Source organism: Oryx dammah, unplaced genomic scaffold (assembly GCF_014754425.2).
Source record: "Oryx dammah isolate SB20612 unplaced genomic scaffold, SCBI_Odam_1.1 HiC_scaffold_10, whole genome shotgun sequence".
In the NCBI taxonomy this organism is placed as follows: domain Eukaryota; kingdom Metazoa; phylum Chordata; class Mammalia; order Artiodactyla; family Bovidae; genus Oryx; species Oryx dammah.
Window position 1 is genome coordinate 17,718,093 of NW_024070194.1, and position 23,439 is coordinate 17,741,531.

At 52.6% G+C, this 23,439-nt stretch overlaps 1 protein-coding gene across 2 annotated transcripts in view; it reads right to left on the reverse strand.

Moving 5' to 3' along the window:
- DLGAP4 (DLG associated protein 4) overlaps positions 1–21,141 on the reverse strand; it is an 87,916-nt gene extending 66,775 nt beyond the window's left edge. For both annotated transcript variants that reach the window (XM_040247393.1, XM_040247394.1), the window contains exons 1-5: positions 20,128–21,141; positions 16,634–16,878; positions 13,769–13,883; positions 11,352–11,402; positions 8,286–8,526 (exon numbers count right to left, since the gene is read on the reverse strand). In XM_040247393.1, the coding sequence (XP_040103327.1) occupies positions 8,286–8,526; positions 11,352–11,402; positions 13,769–13,883; positions 16,634–16,878; positions 20,128–21,126 (1,651 nt within the window). In that variant the 5' untranslated portion in view covers positions 21,127–21,141. The remainder of the gene's footprint in view (positions 1–8,285; positions 8,527–11,351; positions 11,403–13,768; positions 13,884–16,633; positions 16,879–20,127) is intronic.
- Positions 21,142–23,439: the final 2,298 nt, after the last annotated feature.

A 23,439-nucleotide genomic window follows, 5' to 3' on the forward strand; every position in this document is an offset into this window, starting at 1 on the left:
TTCTCAATGAGGTCTACCCTGGTACCCTATTTATGCTGCAATATCCCTCCCCTCCCCCTGCTGGCACTCCCGGTACTCCTTGCCCTACACTGCTTTCCAATAAGCCATATAATTAAGGAACATCCCTGGTAGTCCAAGGGTTAAGAATCTGCCTTCCAACGCAGGGGATGTGGGTTCAATCCCTGGTTGGGGAGCTAAGATCCTACATACCAGGGCAACTAAGCCCACGATGTGCCCCACGCCACAACCACAAAAAGATCATGCCACAATGAAGACTGCAACCTGACATGCCAAATAAAGAAACATTTTTAAAACCCCATATATTTATTTGCATTATTTATGCTGACTGCTTTGTCTGTCCTCCAACCCACCCAACTGCACCCAACAAGAGCATACTCTCTATGAAGGCCAGGGTTTCCATTTTGTTCACTGAGGTGTTCCTGGTCCTGCACCACCACTTGGCTCATGGTAGGTGATCAGTGAACATCTAGTCAATGAAAGGGAGGCCCCATGGCAAGGCGCCTGTCCTTCACCACCACTGTAGGGCCTCCACGATTCAATGTAAGCACCTTAGTCTCTCCTCCTTTGGCCTGACCTCACTACCCTTGAGGGAGTAAGGGATATTTTTGTCTCATTCAGAAACCTGGGATTCCCAGCCTGCCCACCAGCCCAATCACTGTTTCCCTGAGAAAGTTCTACGGGTCTGCCTAAAAATGGGACTTAGGAGAGTGGCTCAGTTAACCAGGGACTTCCTGGTCCAAGGCTGGGTGGGGCCCAGGGAGGAAGGCCCGATTCTGCCCAGTGCTTTCTGTGGAGAGGGCCCTCGTTCAGGAGGCAGGAATTCTGGCTCCTCATCACTCACTCTAGGAAAGTCTCCTGGACACTCGCATTCTTCTCTGACTCTGTGTTCCCTGCCCAAGCTCCCTGGGCCTTGCCTGGGCCACTGCACAGCCTCCAATCCATCCTGCCCATATTGCCAGATGATTCTTCTTGACACTCCTGTGACCCCACTGCAGCTCTTTACCAGAACCTTGGATGCACACCCCTCAACACCCACAGAATAGTGGGGAACTCAAGTCAGGCTGACCCAGCAGGGGAAAGAGCTCCTTGACCTACTAACTGGGTTACCCTGACTTGACATTCACCTCTTCTAGGCTACAGTTTCTTTGTAAAATATCTGTCAATATGTATGTGTGTGCACATGCGTGTGTGTGCGCACATGCGTGTGTGTGTGTGCACATGATTAACTGGGCTAAATCAGGAATGTCAGATAAGTGCAACTCTCCTGGCCAAAGCAGACATCACTAATCAATGGTGCCACACTTCTCTGCTTAACTCACTCTCAGTCCTGAGCTCCAGGGATCAGGAATGACATGTGAGTTGAAGCCTATTTGCATCGCTGGACATGACGGTCTTTGAGATTCCTCTCTGCCCTGACACTCTGGAGACTGGAGTGTCCAACCCAACAGGAGCCTGTAGCGTGATAATCAGAGACTTTGGAGGGTCAGGCTTGGGAGAGGGCTTGGGGGACGAGGGCGCCTGAAAGGCTGGCTGCTTACTGGAATTTTGTCAGCCTCCCTTCCTGTGTCTGTGCAGAAGAGAATGAATCAGAGAAGAAACTGGGGGAGTTCCGGGGGAGGGGAGATGGAACAAAGAAAGGAGGACAGAGCATTCTGTGACTCAGACAGGAGGTGTTTGGGGGTCTCCAAATCCAAGCCTCACAACATAGATGGAGAATCTGGGGCACAGGAAGGGGCCAGGACCCACTCAGAGTGACTTAGCAGAGCAGAAACTAGATCCAAAAGGATCCAGGATGTTTCCCAGGCCAGCAACCTATCCCAGCTCACCCTAGAGCCTCAAGCACCACCAGAGAGTGACCCCAGGTGTGTGGACATCTGTGCATGTACACACGTGTACCCATGTGCCCGTGCAGAGAATGCAGCTGGTGCAGGGCAGGGGCGGGTAGCAGGTATCACCCTGCAGCCCACCACTATCATGGCTCCTGAGTGATGTCACAGCCTCTCTTGTGATTCAGAGAGAGTGGGAGAGAGACAGGCTGGGGAGGGAGAAAGGCCAGAAATGGAGAGGAAAAACGGGAGAGCGGGTGGTGGGGAGAAATAGGGCTGAGGGAGACAGACAGAAGGCTAAGTTGATGGTGGGGAGGGGAAGCTGGGAGAAAGGGATGGAGGGAGGGTGGGGGGAAGGAGAGGAAAGGAGGTGGGCAGAGTCAGAGATGGGAGGAGTGGGAGGGAGGGCATTCTCTGTCCTTTTCTTTCTCAGAAGTGCAGAAAGAGGACGGAGGATGGGGCAGACTGAAGGGTACCCAGGGGCCTTCCTGGCAGCTCCTGCGGCTGGGGAGGGGCATGTGTAGGTACCTAAATGTGTATCTGCTGCTTCCCCCACCATCCCAGTAGGGGCTGACCCCTGCCTGCCAGTCACCTGCCAGAACTATTTCTGGAATGTGGAATCTGGGTCAGAAAGGGGGAGGGAAAGAGGGGGTATCTGTGGAGGCAGCGCTGGCAGCTGGGAAGCTGGCCAGTTCTCAGCAGGTAGGTGGGTGGGTGGGCAGCTCCATGCCTTGCCCATGACCACTGGGGAGGGGCCCGCCCCTGCCAGGCTCTGTCTCAATAATTGACCCCACATCTCCCACTCACCGGCTGATGGCCAGAGAGCATATGTGCCCACGTGACGGTGACAAAGAGCTTTCATGCCCCTTGGCAAGTTGGGGGCTCGGAAGAGCCCTCGGTGGGCTCACTTCTTGCAGACATATGCTGAGGACAGGGGGCAGCCTTCTGAGCAGGAGACCCCTGCAGAGAGACAGCGGCTGCGGGAGGGTGTGCCTGTGCATATTAGGGTGTGTCTGTAACGAGGGAGGTGATGGTGGGCAAGACTGCCATGTACGGTGGTACAGGTTGTACACAGATTAAGGATGCCACATATAGGAGAGGGTGCTGTTCACAACATAGACATAACTGAATTATATATTTATTATGACATGTTTGTGACAGATGGCAGTACTGGATCTAAGCCTAATAAAAATTGTGTGACATGATAATTTTGCAACAGATGACAGTTAAGTGTCTTTCCTAACCCAGCACTAAGGTATCTAAGGGATCAACTGCAGCTCTGGGCAGAGGTCTGAAAATCTGGTGACTTTGGTTTTCCCTGCAAGACAGGTGAGTTTACCTGCTGAGCGTGAGGGAGTCAGAGGTTGGAGTGGAGAGAAGCAAGAATGTAGTGGTCACTATGGAGACTTGGATAGAGGGCTGAGTGGGGAAACAGAGTGGCGGGGAGGGGGGAGATGTTTTTGGTGGGTCCAATCTGGTAGGGGCACAATTTCCTCACTGGTATGGAGGTGGCATGAGCTTTGAAGAACACACACACACATATGAGAGCATATGTGCAACTGTAGGTAGACATTAGGTGGATGTGTGCGCATACATGTGAGAACACCAATGTGCATATGCTTTTATATGTTTTCATGGAGAGAGGTCTAAGGGTATAGAATCTTATATATGTCCACAAATAGGTATATATGTGCACACATGTCTGGGTAGGTATCAGATGTTGCTACCAATACTTTCTTAATTTAAAAATACATTAATTAAATTAATTAATTTGGCTGTGCCGGACATTAGTTGCAGAACACTGGATCTTTAGTTTTGGCAGGCGGGATTTAGTTCCCTGACCAGGGATTGAACCCAGGCCCTCTGCATAGGGAGTGTAGAGACTTAGCCACTGGGCCACCAGGGAAGTCCTCCCATACATTCCTGAGTATCTTAGTTTGGGCTTAAGTCCCCAAATTGAGAATAATTGAAGTCCTCCCCCCTCCTCCCTGCCATCCCTATATTTAAAGCCAGAAATGCTGGATCATTCATATGGGAGGTGCTGAATGGGCTGTGATTAAATTTTTGGCCTCAGTCCTCAACCCTTCCCTGTCTTCACGCCCTTTGCTACATAACTGCAGTTTCTCCCCCAAAAGGTCTAGTGTATTTCCCTGGACCTTGGCTTTGGGCTCACGTGACTCGCTTTGACCAACCAGATGTTCACAGGAGACTTGAAATGTGCTTGTATGGTGGGCTTAGCCCTCTTATACTTCTGCCACCTCCGTGGAAAGCACATGGCATGGCTTGGACACTGATTCCAGGAATGCACTTTCGTCCCAGGAAGAGAAGGATATAGGACATGCGGAGCAAAACCAGGTGACTGGAAAGCTCATGAATGAGAACAAATGCGTATTATTGGGCGCCGCTGAAATTAGATGCGCTTGCTTGTTCCACGGCATTATTGTGATAATAGTTGATAGATATAGAAATTGGTACCAAGAGTGGGGTGTATGAGCAATAAAAATAAAAATATGTAGCACTGTCTCCGGGACCAAGTGGTGCGCAATGAGTTGTTACTGGAGGCTTGAAAAAAGGTGACCTTCCATTATGGAGAGACAAAATGCTTGGTAAAACTGTCCATCTATAGGAATTTGAAGAGAACCAATGGATTTGGGCAAGATGGTTTCCAAGTAAATGTTGAAAGCAAGAGCTGGTGCCTCTGGGCTGAATTTGATAAGGACTTACAAGAAAGAGTGGAATTCATAAAAGATATAGGGAGTGCTGAGTGTTTAGAGGGAATACAGAGAGCCCAGAACTTGGCTGAGTTGGAAAAGAAATCAGTCAATGCTTCTCCAGCCAGCAAATCAGTCTCAAATTAATATGCAGCCTGGGGACAAAGATCAAACCAAGGTCATGGCCAGTTAAGATATAACATGTGGGCCACATCCAATCAAAAGCATGGTTACAACATCTTTTATTAATACTTGAAAATAATAAGGTACCATTTAGTAGATATTCTCAGCTGCTCAAAAGGGCTTCCAGAAGGTTTAAGAGCATGGCCCCATAGAAGCCTGATGTACCCAAAGTAGTCATAATTGAGTAGAGAGAGAGACTGTCATAACTTAAAAATTAATGGTGTAGTTTTTGCAACATGGAAGTTAAGTGGAATACAATACATAGAAAACCCATAAAGTGTTTGAGGGAGGTGTGTGGCCAAAACTATGATCACTTAGGCTAAAGAGACTGAGACCATTCAAGGTGTAAAAAAGACACCTGGGTCCCTAACTTCCTTCAGGCAGGAAGCTGGCAACAACAGTTTGTCAACTGCCCAAAGACCTATATTTTCCAGTGCTTCCTTTAGACATGGCCAAAAAAGGCTAATGGAAAAGGAAGGGCTTCCAGAGATCTATAGAAAAACATGGCATAGGGAATCAACCCCAGGGAGCAAGACTTTGGGCCTCATCAAGAGATATTCCCTCTCCCAGAGTATTTGCCCAGCATTTGCCAAGAGGGACTTCACAATGGCCATGGATCAGTAAGTCTCTGAGCCCCTTCCCCCTCCTTCTGAACAAGAATGTGACCTGCAAGTCATCCTGTCCCTGTTTCACCAATGCATGCTGTGTGTGTGTGTGTTGGGGGGGGGGGCAGGTTTGGGAGGTGGCAGGTAGATACCTTTTTTTCTTTTTTTAGGTTTTAGGTTCCTCAATCAAGAGGAGCCAAATCCAGATTTGACACAGATCATGAGATCTTTTTTCTTCCTTAAAAATATATTTATTTCTGAAGGATAGTTGATTTTCGGTGTTAATTTCAGGTGTACCATGACATCCCGATGTTATGGTTGAATGAGACTTTTCAGGATCTTTGAGATAAGGGTATTTTCTGTAAGAGGGACCGGAATAAACGTGGCCAAGAAAGTGGACCACAATAGATTGAATTACTGACCCTGATTCGTCACCCCTTCCTCAATCCTCACACTTTACCATATAAATCAGTTTCTTACACAAAGGTGGGAGGGTATTTCTTCATCCCTTGTCGTTGAGCTTAGTCATATGACCCCCTTCAACCAATAGAATTTTTGTAGATATTATGCAAGCAGGGACCTTGAAATGTGCCTGTGTAGTTAGGCTTGCTGTTCTGCGCTTCTGCCATCACCACAAGAAGAACATGCCTGCAAAAGCCACTGATCCCAGGACACTTTGGTCCGGGAAAGAGGGTGAGCAAACATGTGGAGCACATTCCAGCTGACCACAAAGGTGAGTAAAAGAAATAAATGTTACTTTTTTTTACACCTCATTTGTGGTTGTTTGTTATGCAGCAATGCTGTATCAATAGTTGACCAATACAGGGTTCCAAACAGTTGAGTCATGTAGCCCATCACCCAACCTCAGCCCATTCATGAGTGAATGAGGTAGGGGGAGATTGGTGAATGAAGGTTTATTTGAACAAAATCATTGGAGGTGCTGTTTGATTCCCCACGCTCACCTTCTGCCTAGAGAACTTCCCTTACAGGACTTCCCTGGTGGTCCAGTGGGTAAGACTCTGTGCTTCCACTGCAGGGGGCATGGGTTTGATCCCTGGTCAGAGAATTAAGATCCTGCAAGCCACACAGCATGCCCCTACATCCACCCCCGCCAAAAAAAAAGGGAGAGAACTTTCCTTTGGGCCTGGTGATGTGGAGAATCTGATCCTTCCACCCAAGGCTCTTAGAGGACTGGAATGGAGTGCCTGGGAGAGTCGGGCAGAGAGATTCCCTGGATTTGGAGGCCAAACAATGTGGACCCCAGTGCCTGCTTGAGACTCCTAAAATGGAGAGGCTGGTAGGGTTAGCTAGAAGGAAGGGTGGCGCAGACCACCCTGCACTTTCAGAGTTCTGCAAGGCACAGGCCCCATTGTCATATAGGTTAAGTCGAGCTGAGGGAGACAGTAGGGCTGGAGCTGTCTTCAGAGGAGTCTGTCCAAGAAGCCTGCCTGGCAGGGGCAGGTCCCCTGGCAAAAAGAGGCTGAGTGGGGAGGAGAGGGACCACTGGCTGGAGAAGCTGAGGGGGAATAAGCAGCAGTGGCCTGGAGGGGGGCTCCCAGGCCAGGAGAGAAGGCATCATGAGGGCCTTCAGGCCCTCTTTCTAAGAGAAAGAGCTGCAAGTGGCGTCTGTCCCATAGAAAAGTCCTGATGCTAGACAAGCCCTGCACTAGCGACCTTCCCCTCCCACTGGAGGAACCAGCAATGGCCACTGTGAACAAGGAGCCCAGGAGACACTGACCACCATGCCCAGCTCCACACTGTGGGCTTTCCAGCTCAGTCAAGCCCTAGCTGCCAGCTGCATGAAGTCTGAAGTGGATGAGCCTGGTGTTTTGAAATGAAGCCGGACTCTCAGTATCTGAAAACAAGACTGTTCCTTAAGGTCTAAAAGGGATAGAAAAAGCTCAGGAACCTGCCCAGATATTACCCATGATTTGAAAGGCAATAGTGAAACACAGTGGTTTCTTGCTCTGCCCCCAGCCAAGTTCATTCCAGTCAATAAGCTGGTTTCTTGTGTATAGAATTCCTTGAGATTCAGGCTCACATCAAACACCAACTGAGCACTTGAAACAAGTGTCTTCTCCTACAATAACCCAACCCCAAATGCCTTTGATTGTCAGGAGGCTCCGAGTCAAGACTGAGAACCAGTAATAACAACTACACTTGTCAGCTCCTACCACATGCAAGGCCCCACCCACCTAAACCTCCCTAGGCACAGACTTGCTTCATCTGCTGAAGAGCTCTCTGGGGTCTGGTTTATGGTTCAATTTATAGACAGGGAAACTGAAGCTTGGGGAGGAAAAGTTGCTGGCTAGAGTGAGATCAAAGTTCTGTCTACTAAGCTAGAAACTGTACTATGATTTTCCTTGGTCTTGATATCATGGCTTGCTCTGGGAGAGAGGGTCCCCCTTTTCTCTGATCATCCCTGGGTTATTGTCAGAGAACTCAGAACAGGTATCAGGAAGGATAGGTTGTCCCTGATTGTGAATATGAGAGACACCTGCAAACTCACCCCTTTGAGATGGCTCAATGCAAATCCCATTCTTTTCCCTGCAGGGTCCCACTCTTCCTACAGGTTTGCCTACCGGAACTAATCCAAACGGGTAAATAGGGCTTCAGCGAGCTCTGCCTGCCAGCAGGAGGCTGCTCTGAATCAGGGTTTTAGAGACCCAAGGGCCACCAAGTATCTCACAAACTAGACCCCTTCACCCCACTCCCGGTGTTGACATCTCTCTCTGTGACCCCTTCCTCACGCCCTGTTTGAGCTCCAGTTTACCAGCTGGTGGGAACTCCAGCCCCAAGGGCTCCTGCTTGGCCTAACCACCCCGCCACTCCTGGCTTGCCCACTACGGATTCCTATCCATCTGCAGTCCACCAGGCACAGTCCCAGGGGGCCCCTGGCAAAACAAACGAACAAGTCCCGGCCCCACCTCGGTACTCACTCGGAAGCGTGCGACTATTGCTGAGGCTGCCGGTGCTGGGCGGTGGGGAAAGGGACTGCAGGGAAACACTGTCCTCCTCCTGCGAGCAGCCCGCCTGGATGGCGCGCAAGTAGCTGTGGCTGCGGGAGCGGAAGTAGCTGGGCAGTGGCAAGTCTAGAGCCTCAGCCGCAGTCGACTCCGCTTCACTGCAGGCCGACTCGCAGGCCGCCTCATACTGGTCGCTCAGATCTGCCTCCCGGACCTGTCCGGGCAAAAGCAGGCATCAGGGGCCATCTCCGCCCATTCTGGAGGGATGGGGGTGCTTGGTGGTCGGCTCAGCTGCAGAGCTGGAGTCTGGTGCTGCAACTCAGCCCACCTTCCTGCTCCCATCTCACTCAGGGCATGGGATGGGCAGAGGGAGCCCTTAAGAAATAGACAGCCTCTCTCACCTCTCTGGGCCTCAATTTTCTGATCTCTAAGATGGAGGAGAAACTGTTCAATATACTTTCTAGGATGTTAACTAGGTTATATCTTGTGTGTTCAGACTGATTAACTAATAGATTTTAAGGTCACATCTGAAGTCAACCAGAAAGAAGGCTATACTCAATTAGTAATGTTTGCCCTGATGGTTGGAATGGGGAGGTGGCACTAGATATGCTAGACATTTACCATCTTATGGTCCAATTCCTTCATTTTTATAAGCAAAGAAACTGAAGGCAACTGAGGGGAAGCTACTTGCCAGGTGCACCCGGTGAGGAAGTAGCAGAATCAATATTTCAAATGTGTGTTTAAGGAAGATTAATCTAGCCCTGGGATACAGAATGGACGTTGGATAGAGGGTGTGGAATGGAGGAAGAGGCCAGAGACGAAGTGATGCAATAGTCTGGTGAGAGAAAATAAAACTGGAATGAGGGTCGTGGCAGCGAGGATCAATTAGTGATGTCTGCCACGGGCGGTATGGAGGATGGTGGTATGTGTGCTATTTGCCTCAACCTCAACATTTAGCTCAACCTCATCTGGATGGTTTCTAAGTGTCCCTCTAGAGAAAACCATTCAAGAGCCTACAAATCTGCAGCTGGAGTTGTGAGCATAGAGAGGCCTCACCTTACATATACCCTCCAAGAGTTCTGGAAGGGTCTGTCTGACCCACGTCTCAGGCCATCTTGGCACCTGGGGATCACAAAGTATGAGCTGAGGAGTGAGTCGGCCAAAGATGGACACTGGGTAGGGGTCTTGGGAGACACCTGGGCAAGAGGGCAGGGGGGCAAAAGTTTCCTCCACCACATGGAGGACAAGAGGAGGCTGGGCCTAGGGCCAGCTCTGCCCTGGACCTGCTGTGCAGCCTCAGGCCAGCACTACCCTTTAGACCAGTGTGTCCTCCTCTAAATGAAGTGGAACGCCTGTGAACTTATCAGGTCCTGCACCAGGTAAATTGGCAGAGGGATCATCACCCAATTTAGACTATATGTTTGGAAAGGTCTAAATTTGCTCTGTTCAATATGGTCGTAATTAACCATGTGTGGCTATCTAGGGTCAAGTTAAATATAATTTTAAAAAATTTCAGTTCCTTAATTTTACTAGCCACATTGCACTTGCTCATGCTACCTTTATTGGACAGCATGGATAATTTCTAATTATCACCAGGTTCTATCAGACAGCACTGATAAATTAACACGTAGACCATGCATTCACCTGGATGGGGTATTAAAGAGAGAGGTGTTTATCTTCCAAAACTGCAACCTGAGGGAGGTATACTGAGAGACCCTTGTGATTGCCAAGGTCAGTGAGGTCTTGCTTTGGGATTGCAGAGTAGTGGCCCAGCTCTGGAGCTAGATGGCCAGAGGTTCACTGCCAGGTCCATCATTTTCTCACAGTATGAATGTAGGAGAGTCACTGAACTGCTCTGTGCCTCAGTTTCCCCATCTATAAAATGGGGGCTAATTAGAGACCAGATTTCACAGGATGGCGGTCAAGATTAAATGAGATAATTCATATCGCATGCTTTGAAGAGTGTTAGGGGGGAAGTAAATAGCTGATAACCTGTACCTGTTATTACAGGCAGCTCTGTGGGGTGATTGCAAGGATTTGTGAGTGTTGGTTAAGATGCTCCCAAGCTCTTGGGGATGAGGCCAGCTGGTTAGTGCTGTTGGTATGTGTACCACTGAGGGTACACTGTGTGTAGGGAACCTCCCCTGGAGGTTTTATATGTGAAACATCACACCCTTTTCACGAGGCTATTGAAGGAAGGAAGAGGTCACCTGGCCCACTGTGGGCTCCCCAAAGACCCTCAGCATCAGGGTGATCAAGAGGAACTCTGAAATGAAGGTGGGAGGTGCATGAGGCATCCCCAGCTGGAATCAGAAGACGTAGGGCCAGTCCTAGCTCTACTCTGTAGACCATGTGGCCTTGGGGCTGGGGCTGGGTGAGGAGCGGAGGAAAGGACCACTTCCGGGGGTAGGATGTGTGTGCGTGGGAGAGGGCACCCTTGGGACAGGCAGCCAGTGCCAATACCAGCATCATCTTCACCAACTTTGGTAAACTTGAAAAGTCTCTGCATTCATTCCAGAACCCTAACATCCTTAAAAATCTTGATGGAACCCAAGAAAAGAGATAAGTCAGAGGATCTGGGGCCTGGAACATGGAGGCCAATGTCTCCAGCCCCTGATCTGTCCAAATAGAACAGTCTTGCCTGGCCTTTCCCAGGCTTTGGGGGAGAAGACAAGGAGGGAGCTAGAATCTCTCAGGATACGCCTTCCCTTATCCGAGGGCTACTCTTTTTTTAAAAGTAGAGTTGATTACAATGCTATCCTAATGTCCTGGGGCTATTCTTGCCTCATCCATGGAACCTAACTCATTCTCTTCCATTTTTGAGAAGAGGAAACTGAGACAAAGAGAAGTGAAGTGACAGGGCCAGGGAGTGAAAGGTCCAGGTGCCAACATGGGCCCCAATTCCATCCTCCTTGGAGGAGGTTTTCCTGGTGCTAGCTCTGGTTGCACCTGTCCGGCTTAGGGGCCAGGACACTGAGATGCCTAGGCCCAGCTCTGGACTCTGGGATGGGGCGGCAAGAGAATGGCAAACATACTGACCTGCTGTTCGTGGCCAAACAACTGGGGGATCAGGGAGGCCTGTCCAAAAATCTGCAGGAAAGAGATGGGGAGGGTTACGGGGAGACCAAGGCTGGGGGCTGGGGTGGGGTCTGCAGGCTTGGCTACAAGAGAACTTGGGGCTGGTCTAACCTCCTCCCCAGACTGGCTGGGGCCCAGTTACTAGGAGGTTTTGGTTTCCTCCAGGGATAGGAGGCTCACTCCTTCTGGGCCTGGGTTTATAAGTGACTTTGACGCCACATATGTCAAAGCTTCACGGGGTGAGGGTTTTGGGGTTCAGAGGACTCTAGGCCAGAAGAGAACTGGTGCTGGGCAGGGGGTAGTGGGAGAGACTGGCTGGGGTCCCCAGCCTGGCTGATTCCATACACCTTTTTGTGTAGCCAAAGGACAAAAGTGTGTTTCCAGTGCCAAGGCCAGGCGGGGGATGGAGAGGGTGCATGTGAGACAGACAGACAGACCCAGAGAGAAACATGGAGATGAGACACACTGGAGAGAATCAGAAAAATGTGAATGAGAGGGGAGAAAAACAGAGGGACACAGACAAGACGGCTGAGGGATGAGAGAACAGACAGGATAGGAGAGACAGGGAGGGGCACTGTCCATCCAGCAAACACCTTCATGCCCTGCACCACCTGCTTGGGGACAAGACAGCAAAGGCCCCATCTGCAGGGAGCTCCCAGTCTTAAGAGTGAGACAGACACCAAGTAAATAAGCAAACAAATATAATTCCTGATAGTGAGAAGTGCTGTTGAGAAAATGAAGCAAGGTAAGGGAACAGGGCCCCAGGGACGCCCTGAGGTGGGAAGTGATACTGCAGGTCTCTCTGAGGTGACATTTGAGCCAAGACCTGGATCACAGAGAGGAACCAGCTGTGCAAAGATCTGAGAGAAGAGTGCTCCTAGGGAGGAAGAAGAGCAGGGAGGCGGGGGCAGGAATGAGGGATGTGAGGGGCAAAAGGAGGCCAGTGTGGCAGAAGCAGGGCCAGTGACAGAGTATGTCAGAGATCACGTCCGAGAGGGAGGCCAGGCCTTGTGGGTCTGGCTTTCCTGGGGGGAGGCAGGAGCTATGGGAGGGTGCGGAGCAGGTGATGTGATCTGACTTCTGCCTTTTGCTAGCTCCCTCTGGCCGCCATGAATAGGTTGGAGGTGACAGGCATGGAGGCCAGCACAACTGTTCAGGTGAGACTTGGTGGGATCTGGAGGATGGGAGGGGCAGAGGGTCCCCTGGCTGGGGTGGGGGGGCTCTACCTCTCCCCCCATCTGAGGTCAGTCTCCTTGGAGTCTGGGAATGACAGTCCTGAGGGTGGGGGGCTGGGGAGAGCTTGGCCAGGCTAGGAATAATGGTGTGGTGGGGATCTGGGGTCCAAAAGTTCTAAGCAGTCCATTAGCCTGGGCAGTGGGGCTGCACACAGTGGGACCTGGGGCCTGTTCCTGCCTAGAGAGGCAGCTGGGTCTGCACCTGACTGTCTCTGCTGCCTCACTGTGCTACCATTGGCAGGTGTCTGCCCTCTCTGGGCCTTGTCCCCCCATTCACACTGTGGAGGGAGCGCTCGAGCCTTGCCTGGCTATCCCTTTGCAAATGGTAAAGTACTGTGGACAACACAGTTGGGACTGAGGTCCAGGTTTGGGCCTGACAGTCCCTCTCTGCCCAGTTTTGCCTCCTCCTCCCTGTGTGATCCTACCTATCTGGGCCTTAGTTTCCTCATCTGTGAAATGGAGATATGGATATGGACCCTCTGGGGTGGTGGCAAGGGATCCAGGAGCTGATGGTTGAGTTAACAGTACGGCACAGCGTGCTTACCACTATTACTGGCAGAACTGGCCGAGTCCTGGAAGCCCAGCTATCCACCAAGCAGGTAGGACATGGAGGTCAAGTGGAGCAGCGACTTGCTGGAAGTCACACAGCAAGACGGCAGCACTAACCATCAAGGTAGCTACCCTGTGCTGAGCACATTGTGTTTGTTATCTCACTGATTCCTCACAACCCTTTCAAACAGGAATGATTACCTTCTGGTGATAAGTCAGGAAACTGAGGGTCCGGGAAGCGGGGCGGGGGATTTGACCTGGGTTTACACTGTCAGCGATAAGACTGGGACTCAAAGCCAGGTCTCCAGTTCCACATCCTCGGGGCTTCTGGGTGGACAGCAGTAGTGCAACCCTCCCTCTGTGCCCACAGCTCAGGCCATCAGTGTCAGGCCCTGGGGCTGCTCTCCAGGCACTGGACGGTCAGTGGGGAAGAGACATGCACAGACAGCTTCAGGAACAAAGACTGAACAGAAGCACAGGGCAGACATTCAGGGACCACTCAGCGGAGGCTGGACCCGGATGTTGGTCCTTCTCCTGGGTGGGAGTCGGGGCTCTCTCCAGCCCACCGGCCTGCTGGCTGCCCACCACCCTCACCTGGCTGATGCAGCTGGAGTCGTTGAGGCTGTCACTGACGGGGTTGTAGTCCTCCTCCCAGCTTGGACACTTGGAGGGCAGCAGCATGTCCACGGAATCCAGGCGGTCCAGACTCCTGGGAGGGGATGGGGAGGAGAATGGGCTCAGTCTCCTCTTTGTTCACCCTGGGAAACTGAGGCCCAGAGGCGGGAAAACTGGCCAAGGTCATCCAGTGGTACAAGGGAAAATGGAAGTCACTGCCAGCCTGGGTAGTATGAGGGGTGATGAGCAAGGGGAGAGCTTCCAACTTTTGGAGGCCCTGTGAGTCTCATGGGTGCAGGCGGCCTTCACCTGCCATGACTGATGCAGCCACGAGGTGGCAGAACAAGCTCGCTTTTGACCGTTTCAAACCAGAGGCACGCCACACCAGCTCAATTCTACAAAGCCTTCCTCTGCAAGCCTGGGGCAATTCCAGGGGCTGGAGGGAGGAGACTGTCAAGGCCCACAGCCCTTGACCTCCAGCCAGGGCTGCCCGGAGGTCATCAGTTTTGACACAATGTCCAGGCAGCCTCCTCCAGGCTCCTGAAGACTCACCACTTTCCCCCCCCAGGGTTGGTGCTTCAGTCTTTCTCACAACTACCTGACCACGGGCCTCCTCTGCACCACTGCTCTCAAAATAAGGTCCAAGCTGCCAGGAGCTCAGCCCTTGATATAGACAAACTTAGACTGGAACCCAGGCTCCTCCTGGGGTGGTCTTGGGTAAGCTGTCACCCCGTAAGTCTCAGTTTCCTCATCTCTAAGTGGGGGTGTCACCGTGTCTGTCTGCTGGGGCTGTGGGGAGGTTTCAGAGATGCAGGTTAAAGGGAACTGGGGCAGGCAGAGAGCCCAGAGAGCAGCAAGTGCTAACAGATGGCCCCCATTACTGTTACTCCAGGCATACTCCTTTTATTGCAATTCCCTTTACTGTGCTCTGCAGAATTTTTTTTTTTTTACAAATTGAAGGTTTGTGGCAACCCTGAGTTGTCAGGTGATGCTTAGCATTTTTCAGCAATAAAGCATTTTAAAATTAAGGTATGTACCTTTTAAAAGACATAATGCTATGGCACACTTAATAGACTAGAATGTAAACATAGCTTTTACATGCACTGGGAAACAAAAAAATTCATGTGACTCACTTTATTGCGATATTCTCTGTATTACCGTGGTTTGAAGTATGCCTGTACTACTATTATCAATTCCCTCTCATTCAAGGCCTGTACCCTGGTCCTGCCCACCTCTCCCCCATCCATGCCCACAGATCATTCAAGAATTGTAGGAGGTCAGGACTAGAAGGGATCTTAGAGATCATCCAGCTCAGCCCCCTTTCCTTAAAGCTAGGGGGAAAAGGATCAGAGAGGGTGAGACCTAGAAACAGCCCACGGTGTCCTGAATTCCCACCTGAAGGCCATTCCCTGCCTTCTCTTCTGGCCAAGGAGACTCCCTGCCTCGGTGCTCCTGTCACCTGCTCTGCTCTCTTCCCACGGCTGCAGTCCTCCCAGCCTGCCTTTTCCGTGAAGCCTTGGCTGTTGCCCCCAGGAACTGAAGAACTAGGACTAACCTTCTTTCCTTTACCTCTTCCACGCCTTTTGTCTGCTTCTGGCTTGTTTCTCTTCCTCAGTGGGTTCTGAATCGCCTGCAGCAACTTTCACCTGTTTTCTACTCATTCTTTTCTGTTCTCATTCCCACTGTGACTTCTGCACGTGAAAGCTCACTTCTCTAACATGTTAATTGTTGTTTTCTGTGTGAGTGCATTTCATTTTTCACACTTTCACTAACTCTTCCAAGCCTTAAAACAATAGGTTTGGGCCCCATTCCAGGAATTCCAGGCAAGGTAATGGACAGGTGAAGGCTGTGTATCACTCCCTTTGACTTCTGGATTCTCCCTAATCCTCCAAAGGACAGGGCTCTTCTAGCCAGAAGAAAAGGGTCCCCTGGAGCAGTTCCTGGGGCTGTGGGAGTGGAAACCACCTTGGGGGTGTGGCTCCTCTGGGCAGGGTTTACCTGGGCCAGTCTCTCTAAAGAGACTCCCCTTACGCTTATCAGAGCATAAGGCTCACCTGTGGCCAGGACTTAACTGGGGTGGAGGCGGGTAGTGGGGTAGCTCACCAAATGGCGGGGCTGTCCGGAGTCAATTCATCAAAGAGCAGGGGCCAACCTAAGGAGGAGAATCTCAGGAGGGAGGCTAAACTGAAGAAGGGTTCACCTAGGGGACCTGAGTCTGAAGCTGGAGGGCAGGATTCATCTGTGGGGCTGCACTTTCCCGAAGAGGAGGAAGGCGAGGTTCTCAGGGGTGGGGCATACCTGTGAGGGGCTCACCTGGAAGGCGAGGCTTGGAGCGGGGGTTGCAAGCAGGTAAGGAGGCTTTCGGAGAAGGCAATGACACCCCACTCCAGTACTCTTCCCTGGAAAATCCCATGGACGGAGGAGCCTGGTGGGCTGCCGTCCATGGGGTCGCTAAGAGTCGGACATGACTGAGCGGCTTCACTTTCACTTTTCACTTTCATGCACTGGAGAAGGAAATGGCAACCCACTCCAGTGTTCTTGCCTGGAGAATCCTAGGGACGGGGGAGCCTGTGGGCTACCGTCTATGGGGTCGCACAGATTCGGACACGACTGAAGCAACTTAGCAGCAGCAGCAGCAGAAAGGAGGCTTTCCCAGAGGCTAGCTCATAAGTGGGCGGGGGGCCCTGGAGGCGGGGACAGCCGGAGGGCGTGGCCCACGCGGGGGCGTGGCTCACTTTAAGGGAGTGGTCCTTTTAGGGAGCCGAACTCCGAGTGGCCACGGTTTCTGGTGCGGGGCTCCCGGGGGCAGGGGAGCGACTCTAGGGGTCCGGGCTGTGCGCTCACCTGCGGGGATTGCTCTGCTCTCCCAGCGACTGCTGAGTGGCCCTCAGGTAGCTCTGGCGCCGCGCCGCCGTCTTGGGGGAGGGCTTGGGGCTGCCGCCGCCGGACTCGTCACTGTCCTCGTCGCCCATGGCTTTGATGTAGCTGCCGCTGCGCATTCGCCGGCACGGGATGGGGCCCTCGGCCGTGGCGTCCGCCTCGCGCGGGGACAACAGCGAGGTGGTCCACTCGCCGCCGCCGCCGGGCACCTGGGGATGGACCGCTTTCAGCGAAGGTGGCTCGGGGGTTGCGGGTGGGCGGCGGCCACCCACAGAGCGCCACCGGCCACCCAGGATGGGACTCATCATCTGGGGACGGAGCTGCGGGATGGAAACCCCATCCCCAAGACCTTAAAGCTCCCTCGCTCTCCCATCTTGGAGAATTCGGCCTTATGGTCGAAAGAGATCCTGGGAAGTTTCACTATGTGGCCTTCCCTGGCCTTAGATTTCTCCGAGGATTCCAGGCTGGGTGCCCCAGCAAAACCACCCAGACAGAATGTTCACAATGACTTCCACCCCAGCTGCAGTTGTGAGCACCTATACCCTCCTATCACTTCCCGCACCAAGCCAGTGGATGGCTCATGATCTCAGTGCACAGATGAGAGCCGCAGGCCTGAAAGAGGTCCCCAGACCTTAGGATGGTGGGGGAGGACAAGTCAGAGGGCCCCAGCCAGAGGACCTCACCTGAAGGATGGGGGTGAGGTTTCGGGGGCCAACCAACATTCCTCACCCCATAGAGGGGTGAATTGAGGTACCGAGAGCAGAGGGGCTTTCCTGGGCTGGGCAGCCATGTGGTGAGCTGGAAAAAGGGCTCAGTGTTCCCATCTGAACCCCAGGGACCCCATCAGTGGAAGGGAGCTGTGATAAGGGCAAGTGAGGCTGCAGCTGTGAGGGCAGCCCTGACCCCAGTGGTTACAATGGCAAACCAACTGAGGGGACCCCTCCTGCCCTCTGAGGCCAGGATCCGCCAGCCGCTCCAGGAAGCACAGTCTACACCCTCGTTCATTTGATACCCACCGACGTGTCCATGACAGTGGATGGTCACCATGTGACAGAGTATGGCCGTACCTCAGCCCAGCACAGGGTGAACACATCGTGCCACGGACACTCATCTCAGAGAGCAGGCATAACCCCCCACTCCCGCCTCTTGAAGGACACACCCTAGCCACTTCAAGGTGTGCGTTCCCTCAGTGAGTGCCTGATGTGAACACAGAGCTTACATGCCTTCTCACGTGCACACTAGCCGCCAGTGCACCTCGGACCCACCTCAGCTTGTCCCCGCCTCAGTGTCCCTGCCTCAACGCATGCAGAGCGCACACTCTCGCTGGGTCTATACGTCACCGTGGACACCCAGGAACACATGTTTCTCAGTGCACAAAGCACACTGATTCTTGCCCACATCCACAAATGCACACACTCCCCAAATCACCATGCCTGCAGAGTCCACATTCTTCTTGGCCCCTGCATTGCTGGTGGCTGATTCCTGGCTGAGGGAAGGTCCCTGCCTGAGATTCCCAGCCCAGGTCCCCCCTGCAGACTTCTCATTAATGCCTTCTCCCCGGCCGACTGTTCTGTACATTCCACCCCAAACCATTGGCTAGTCCATCCTCTCTTCCTCCACCTGTCCCTTGGGAAGGTGGCTTTGTATACCCCTGCTCAACACCTGTTGCTTCCCCAGCTCTTAGCCACCTACTTCCTGTGGAGCGAAGAGTTGGCACTACCCAGCACCCCCAGGACCACTCTTTCATGGTGTTTCTGAAGCATTTTCACACGATCAGACTAAACCACATCATCTGAGAGGGAGCTAGGTCGCACGCCACCCTCTCCTATATTCTAAACTAAGGAAGGTAGATTGAGAGCCACAAAAGCCTTAAATATATAAAATCCTGCCTAGACTTCATTTCCCTCCTTTGGAAAAACAAAAAGAATCTTTCCCTTCCATAGTCTCACTGTCTTTAGAATTCTATATAGAATGACAAGAATGTAGGGATCTGTCAGACTTTGATGTTCATCTGGTTCAAAATGCATCTAATGTGTTTCCAAGGGCTGGCCAGGCCTGTGCTGACCTGCCCTCTGGGATGAGGCCCTCGCTACCTACTGAAGCAGCCCCTCCCATCCAGTGAACAGAAAATCTACTCCTGTCATTCTCACCTACAGCTTGGGCTCTGGCGCTGGGAGCTCCTTGAGGAGGCCAGTGCGTGTGTAGCAGCAGAGATGTCTCTGAGCCTGCTGCCACTTTCCAGCAGTGGGACCTGGGTGCAGAATAAGTGCCTCAATAAACTCTAGTGTCTGAAAGAAAAAAGCGAGTCCTCCAACAGGACTTAGGCCTCTGCGCTTCTGCAGCTCCCTGCTCGTCTTCATCACATTCTGCTCTCACTGACAGGACTGTCTGTTCGTGTGATGTTTTTCTCCCACGTGCATGCTCAGGCGCTCAGTCATGTCTGACTCTTGTGACCCTATGGACTGTAGCCCGCCAGGCTCCTCTGTCCGTGGTTGCTATTCCTCCTCCAAGGGATCTTCCTGACCCAGAGATCGAACCCAGATCTCCTGCATCTCCTGCCCTGCCAGGCGGATTCTTTACCGCTGAGCCACCTGGGAAGCCCCCCTTTTCCTCCTAGCATCCTGATAACTGGGAATAGGTCTTATTTATTTTTTGATCTCTTCACTTAAGTGCTCATCTGCTCATCTACCCCTCTCTCCTCTCATGTTTCTTGAGCACTTCCTCTATGACAGACTGTCTTGGGCCTTGGGGACACAGAATGGCACCAGATAAGGTCCCTGTCCTCAAGGAGCACCCAGTCTGGTGGCAGTACCAGGTAGGAGGTTGGCACCAGAATGCCATGCAATTGGTTCTAGGAGGGGATAGATGGCACAGCTTTCAGATTTTTCTTCTCAAGAGCAGGGACATACGGGCTTCCCTGGTGGTCTCGTGGTTAGGAGCCCACCTGCCAACTCAAGGGACGAAGGTTTCATCCCTGGTCCAGAAAGATCCCACGTGCCATGGAGCAACTAAAGCCTGTATGCCACAACTCCTGAAGCCCGTGCGCCTAGAGCTCATGATCTGCAACAAGGGAAACCATCGCAATGAGAAGCCCACGCACCACAATGAAGAGTAGCCCCTGCTCGCCGCAACTAGAGTAAGCCCACGTGTTGCCGTGAAAACCCAGCACAGCCAAAAATGAACGTAAATAAATATTTTTTTAAAGCGGGGGGCAGGGATATGTTTTAGTCCTTACTCAGGGCTAGTCTCAGAAGGGTCTTAATCAATGGCTCTTGAGCACATGACCAATGGAAAGAATCTTCTTATTAGCAAGATACCACCAGCCACCCACTTCCTAGGTGAGTAAACCGAGGCCTGAATGAAACAACTTTCCAAGTCAACCTGTGGTACAGCTGGGTCTCAAACTGGTGCCTTCCCCACAACCCCTCACCCCACCCCTGACCTTGGCAGGGACCCACCTGCAGGTAATGGTAGGCGAGACCCTGGTGGCAGGATTTGGACTTTAGCAGGCTCTTATCCAAGGTGGCCGAGGTCTTCTGGCAGACCTCATGGGCGTGGCTGAGGGTCAGAGTGGACCAGGAGCCCCGCTTGACATAGTTGGTGTCGGTGCCCACCCCAAGGCTGGGGCAGGTGGCCGGGGGTGCGGGCGGGGGTGGCGGGGCGGTTAGCTCGGTGGTGGTGTTCTTGGCGGCTTTGAGCATGTGCCCGCTGATGGTGTTGTAGGCGTGCATGAAATAGCGGGGCTGGCTGCGCTCCGCCTGGCGGCCTAGCGTCATCAGTCCCGAGGCCGGGCCGCTGCTGCGGAAGGCGCCGCCTTCGCCATCCAAGTTGTCATCGGAACTCCACCAGCCTGAGATGTTGGAGCGGCTGCGCCGCTTGGGCTCCCCGGCCTTGGCCCGCTCCTTGCTCTTGGCCCTCCGGCCCTTGCCGTCCTCCAGGACGCCTTTCTTGCCGCCATTGCCACCAACCTTGCCTGCCGTGCCCTCCAGGGAGGGCGCCTTGGTGAAGAAGAGCCGCTGGACAGAATGGACCAGGTGGCGGATGCGGCCAGGACTCTCGCCCCGGGCCTTGGCCTCCCCGCGGGGGAACTGGAGCGTGCTAAAGCCATCGCGATGGATGGGCAGCTGCTTCTCAAACTGGTCCAGCAGGTTGGCAGGCAGCCGGTTGATCTTGGTGGCCTGGGCGTGGCTAGGGAAGGGGCTCTCCTCTGGCACCTCGAAGTGGGAGTTGTAGTGGATTCGGGGGAAGGTGCTGCTCGGTGGTGGCAGCTGGTTGTTGAGCGGGAAGAGCCCATCCCCTGGCAGGGCATTCTGCCCGGGGAAGCGGGCCTCACGGGCAAAGGCCTCTGTGGGCGACAGCAGGTAGGGGTTGCGGTCAGGCCCGGCGAACAGGGGCTCGTGTGGTGGGTCCAGGCTGTCGGAGAGGTGGCGGGGGCGGCTGTCACCGAGGCCTTTCATGATCCCGGCCCTCAGGGCAGGGGCCGTCGCCCTAGCGGGGCACCCGGGTTGCCTCTCCCGGGCAGCAGCTGACCTGGGGAGAGAAGACAGACAGGCGTCAGCTGGATTTGGAGGTGAAGGCCAGCCCAGACCCCCCACAGATCTCAAGGTTGGGAAGATTTCTGAAGAATCCTGGCCTGCCCTTGGCATTGTGCATTGAGATCAAGAGTAAAATGGACAATGGAAACCCATCACAGCCAAAAAAATATTATATATATTCTTCATTGACAAGCTTATTCTAAAATTTATATGGAAACACAAGGAATTTTTTAAAGTTCATTTATATCATTTTTTTAAATTTCAAATACAAATGATAGCATTAAAAAAAAAAGAGTAAAATGGAGATCCACTCACCATATATGAAAATAAAAGTGACAGCTCAGGCTAGCAAACTGTTAAAATATGTTCTATTTTCCTATCTTGATGAATATATTTTCACAATAAACTGGAAACCCAGGTTCAAACTCAGACTTCTTGTGTGTGTTAGTCACTCAGTCGTGTCCAACTCTTTGTGACTCCATGGACTGTAGCCCATCAGGCTCCTCTGTTCATGGAATTCTCCAGGCAAGAATACTGGAGTGGGTAGCCATTCCCTTCTCCATGGGATCTTCCCTAACCAGGGATCGAACCCAGGTCTCCTGCACTGCAGGCATTCTTTAGCACTGAGCCACCAGGGTCTCCTCCAGATTCCATGGCCGCATGACTGTTCCTCACTGCAAGGAGCCCCATACATGCACGCTCACTCCACATGCCCTCCAAACAGCCACCCCTCATCCCTAGGGCTGGTCCCACTGGCAGTGTAGACCACCATGGGACGATCTGTGCTGGTCCTGGAAGCAGGCCTGCCATCCTTGGACCTGGCTATTTTCATGACCAACGGTGCCTCAAGCCTTCCTCAGCCTGAGACTTGTGCAGAGTCCACCAGGTGGAATTCTCCCCGTTCTTTGCCGGAACCTCTCTTTGCCTCTAGAAGCCTGAGGGACCCTACTTCTGAAGTCCAGAGCATTTTAATGATGGTCCTTGTGACTGAACAGCCCCCCTGCAAGCATCTCTGCTTCTAACAGGTGACTTGTCAGAGGCTTTATCCCCAGCCCGGAGAGGAATTCTGCTGATTCGCATCTTTATCTTCATTACAGCAGCCAGATGAGGTGGAGGACCATTGTCTCCATTTTACAGATGGGGAAACTGAGGCTGGGAGAAGCAATTCTAGCCAAAGTGAAGTAAGTAACTCAGACTTCAGCCACCCACCCCATCAGTGTCCCAGACAGTCAAGTATCCTCCTCCACTCCAGCCAGCAGCCGCTCCCTCTAGGCACAAAACCACCCCCGGATCCCTCTTGCTCCTGGCCAAGCTTCCTTACAGCCCCCTCAGGGCTGCAGTGTCCCTGGGCTCAGGGGCCAGCCTCCTCGGCTCTCCAGCTGGAGAACTGTGTGTGTGGCAATCTGTCCTTGGTGCCCACTCAAGTAAGGTCGATGATACTGAAAACGCAGAAGAGTTTGCAAACACAGTCTGCTTGCTCACTGGCTTGGCAGGGGCCTGACTCCCTCCAAATACCAGAGGTGGAGCGGGGCTGGCCACCAGGAGCAGAAGACAGCTGCAGTCCTGCCCCAGAAGTGCACACTACACTCGTCCTCTCAGCCCCAAGCACTTCTCTCCCGATCTTTCTTATCTTTCCCCTAATAACAGTTCCCACTGTGCCTGAAAAATGATTCAGACTCCCTTCTTGTGGTCTAGGTGGAATCAGCCTTATTCCAGAGCCCCAGGGGTAGACACGTGACCCAGGCCTGGCCAATCAGAGTCCTGCATCCCCGAGTACTGATTGGCTCTGAGATAGAAACAGGATCTTTGTTAGCCAGTAAGAGTCAGCCCTGGGATTATGGCTGAATTCTTCGGAAAGAGGCATCCTCAGGCTGCTATCTGAGTGTCAGCCTGCAGTTCTTTGTCAAGATCTTGCCTAACATCTTAGATATGAGAGTTAAGAGCCTTTTTGCTTAAGTCTGAGTTGAGTTTCTGTGTCTTTCAATAAGAGCCTGTTACTGAACTCATGTCCAGTTGGTCACTACGGCAGTGGCTGCGGGTACCAGACCCGTATCTCACTGCGATGCCCAACAGGCTGACTTCCAACTGTCAGCGCCTGCATCCCTGCTGGAGGGAGCGGGGGCTTTTTCTAGCCGCTGAAGTGCTCTCTGCTCACATGTGGCTGGCAGGAACTGCGGGAGAATTAACAACCCCCTCCCCACCGGGCCTTCTGGCTGCAGCTCTCAGCTACTGACT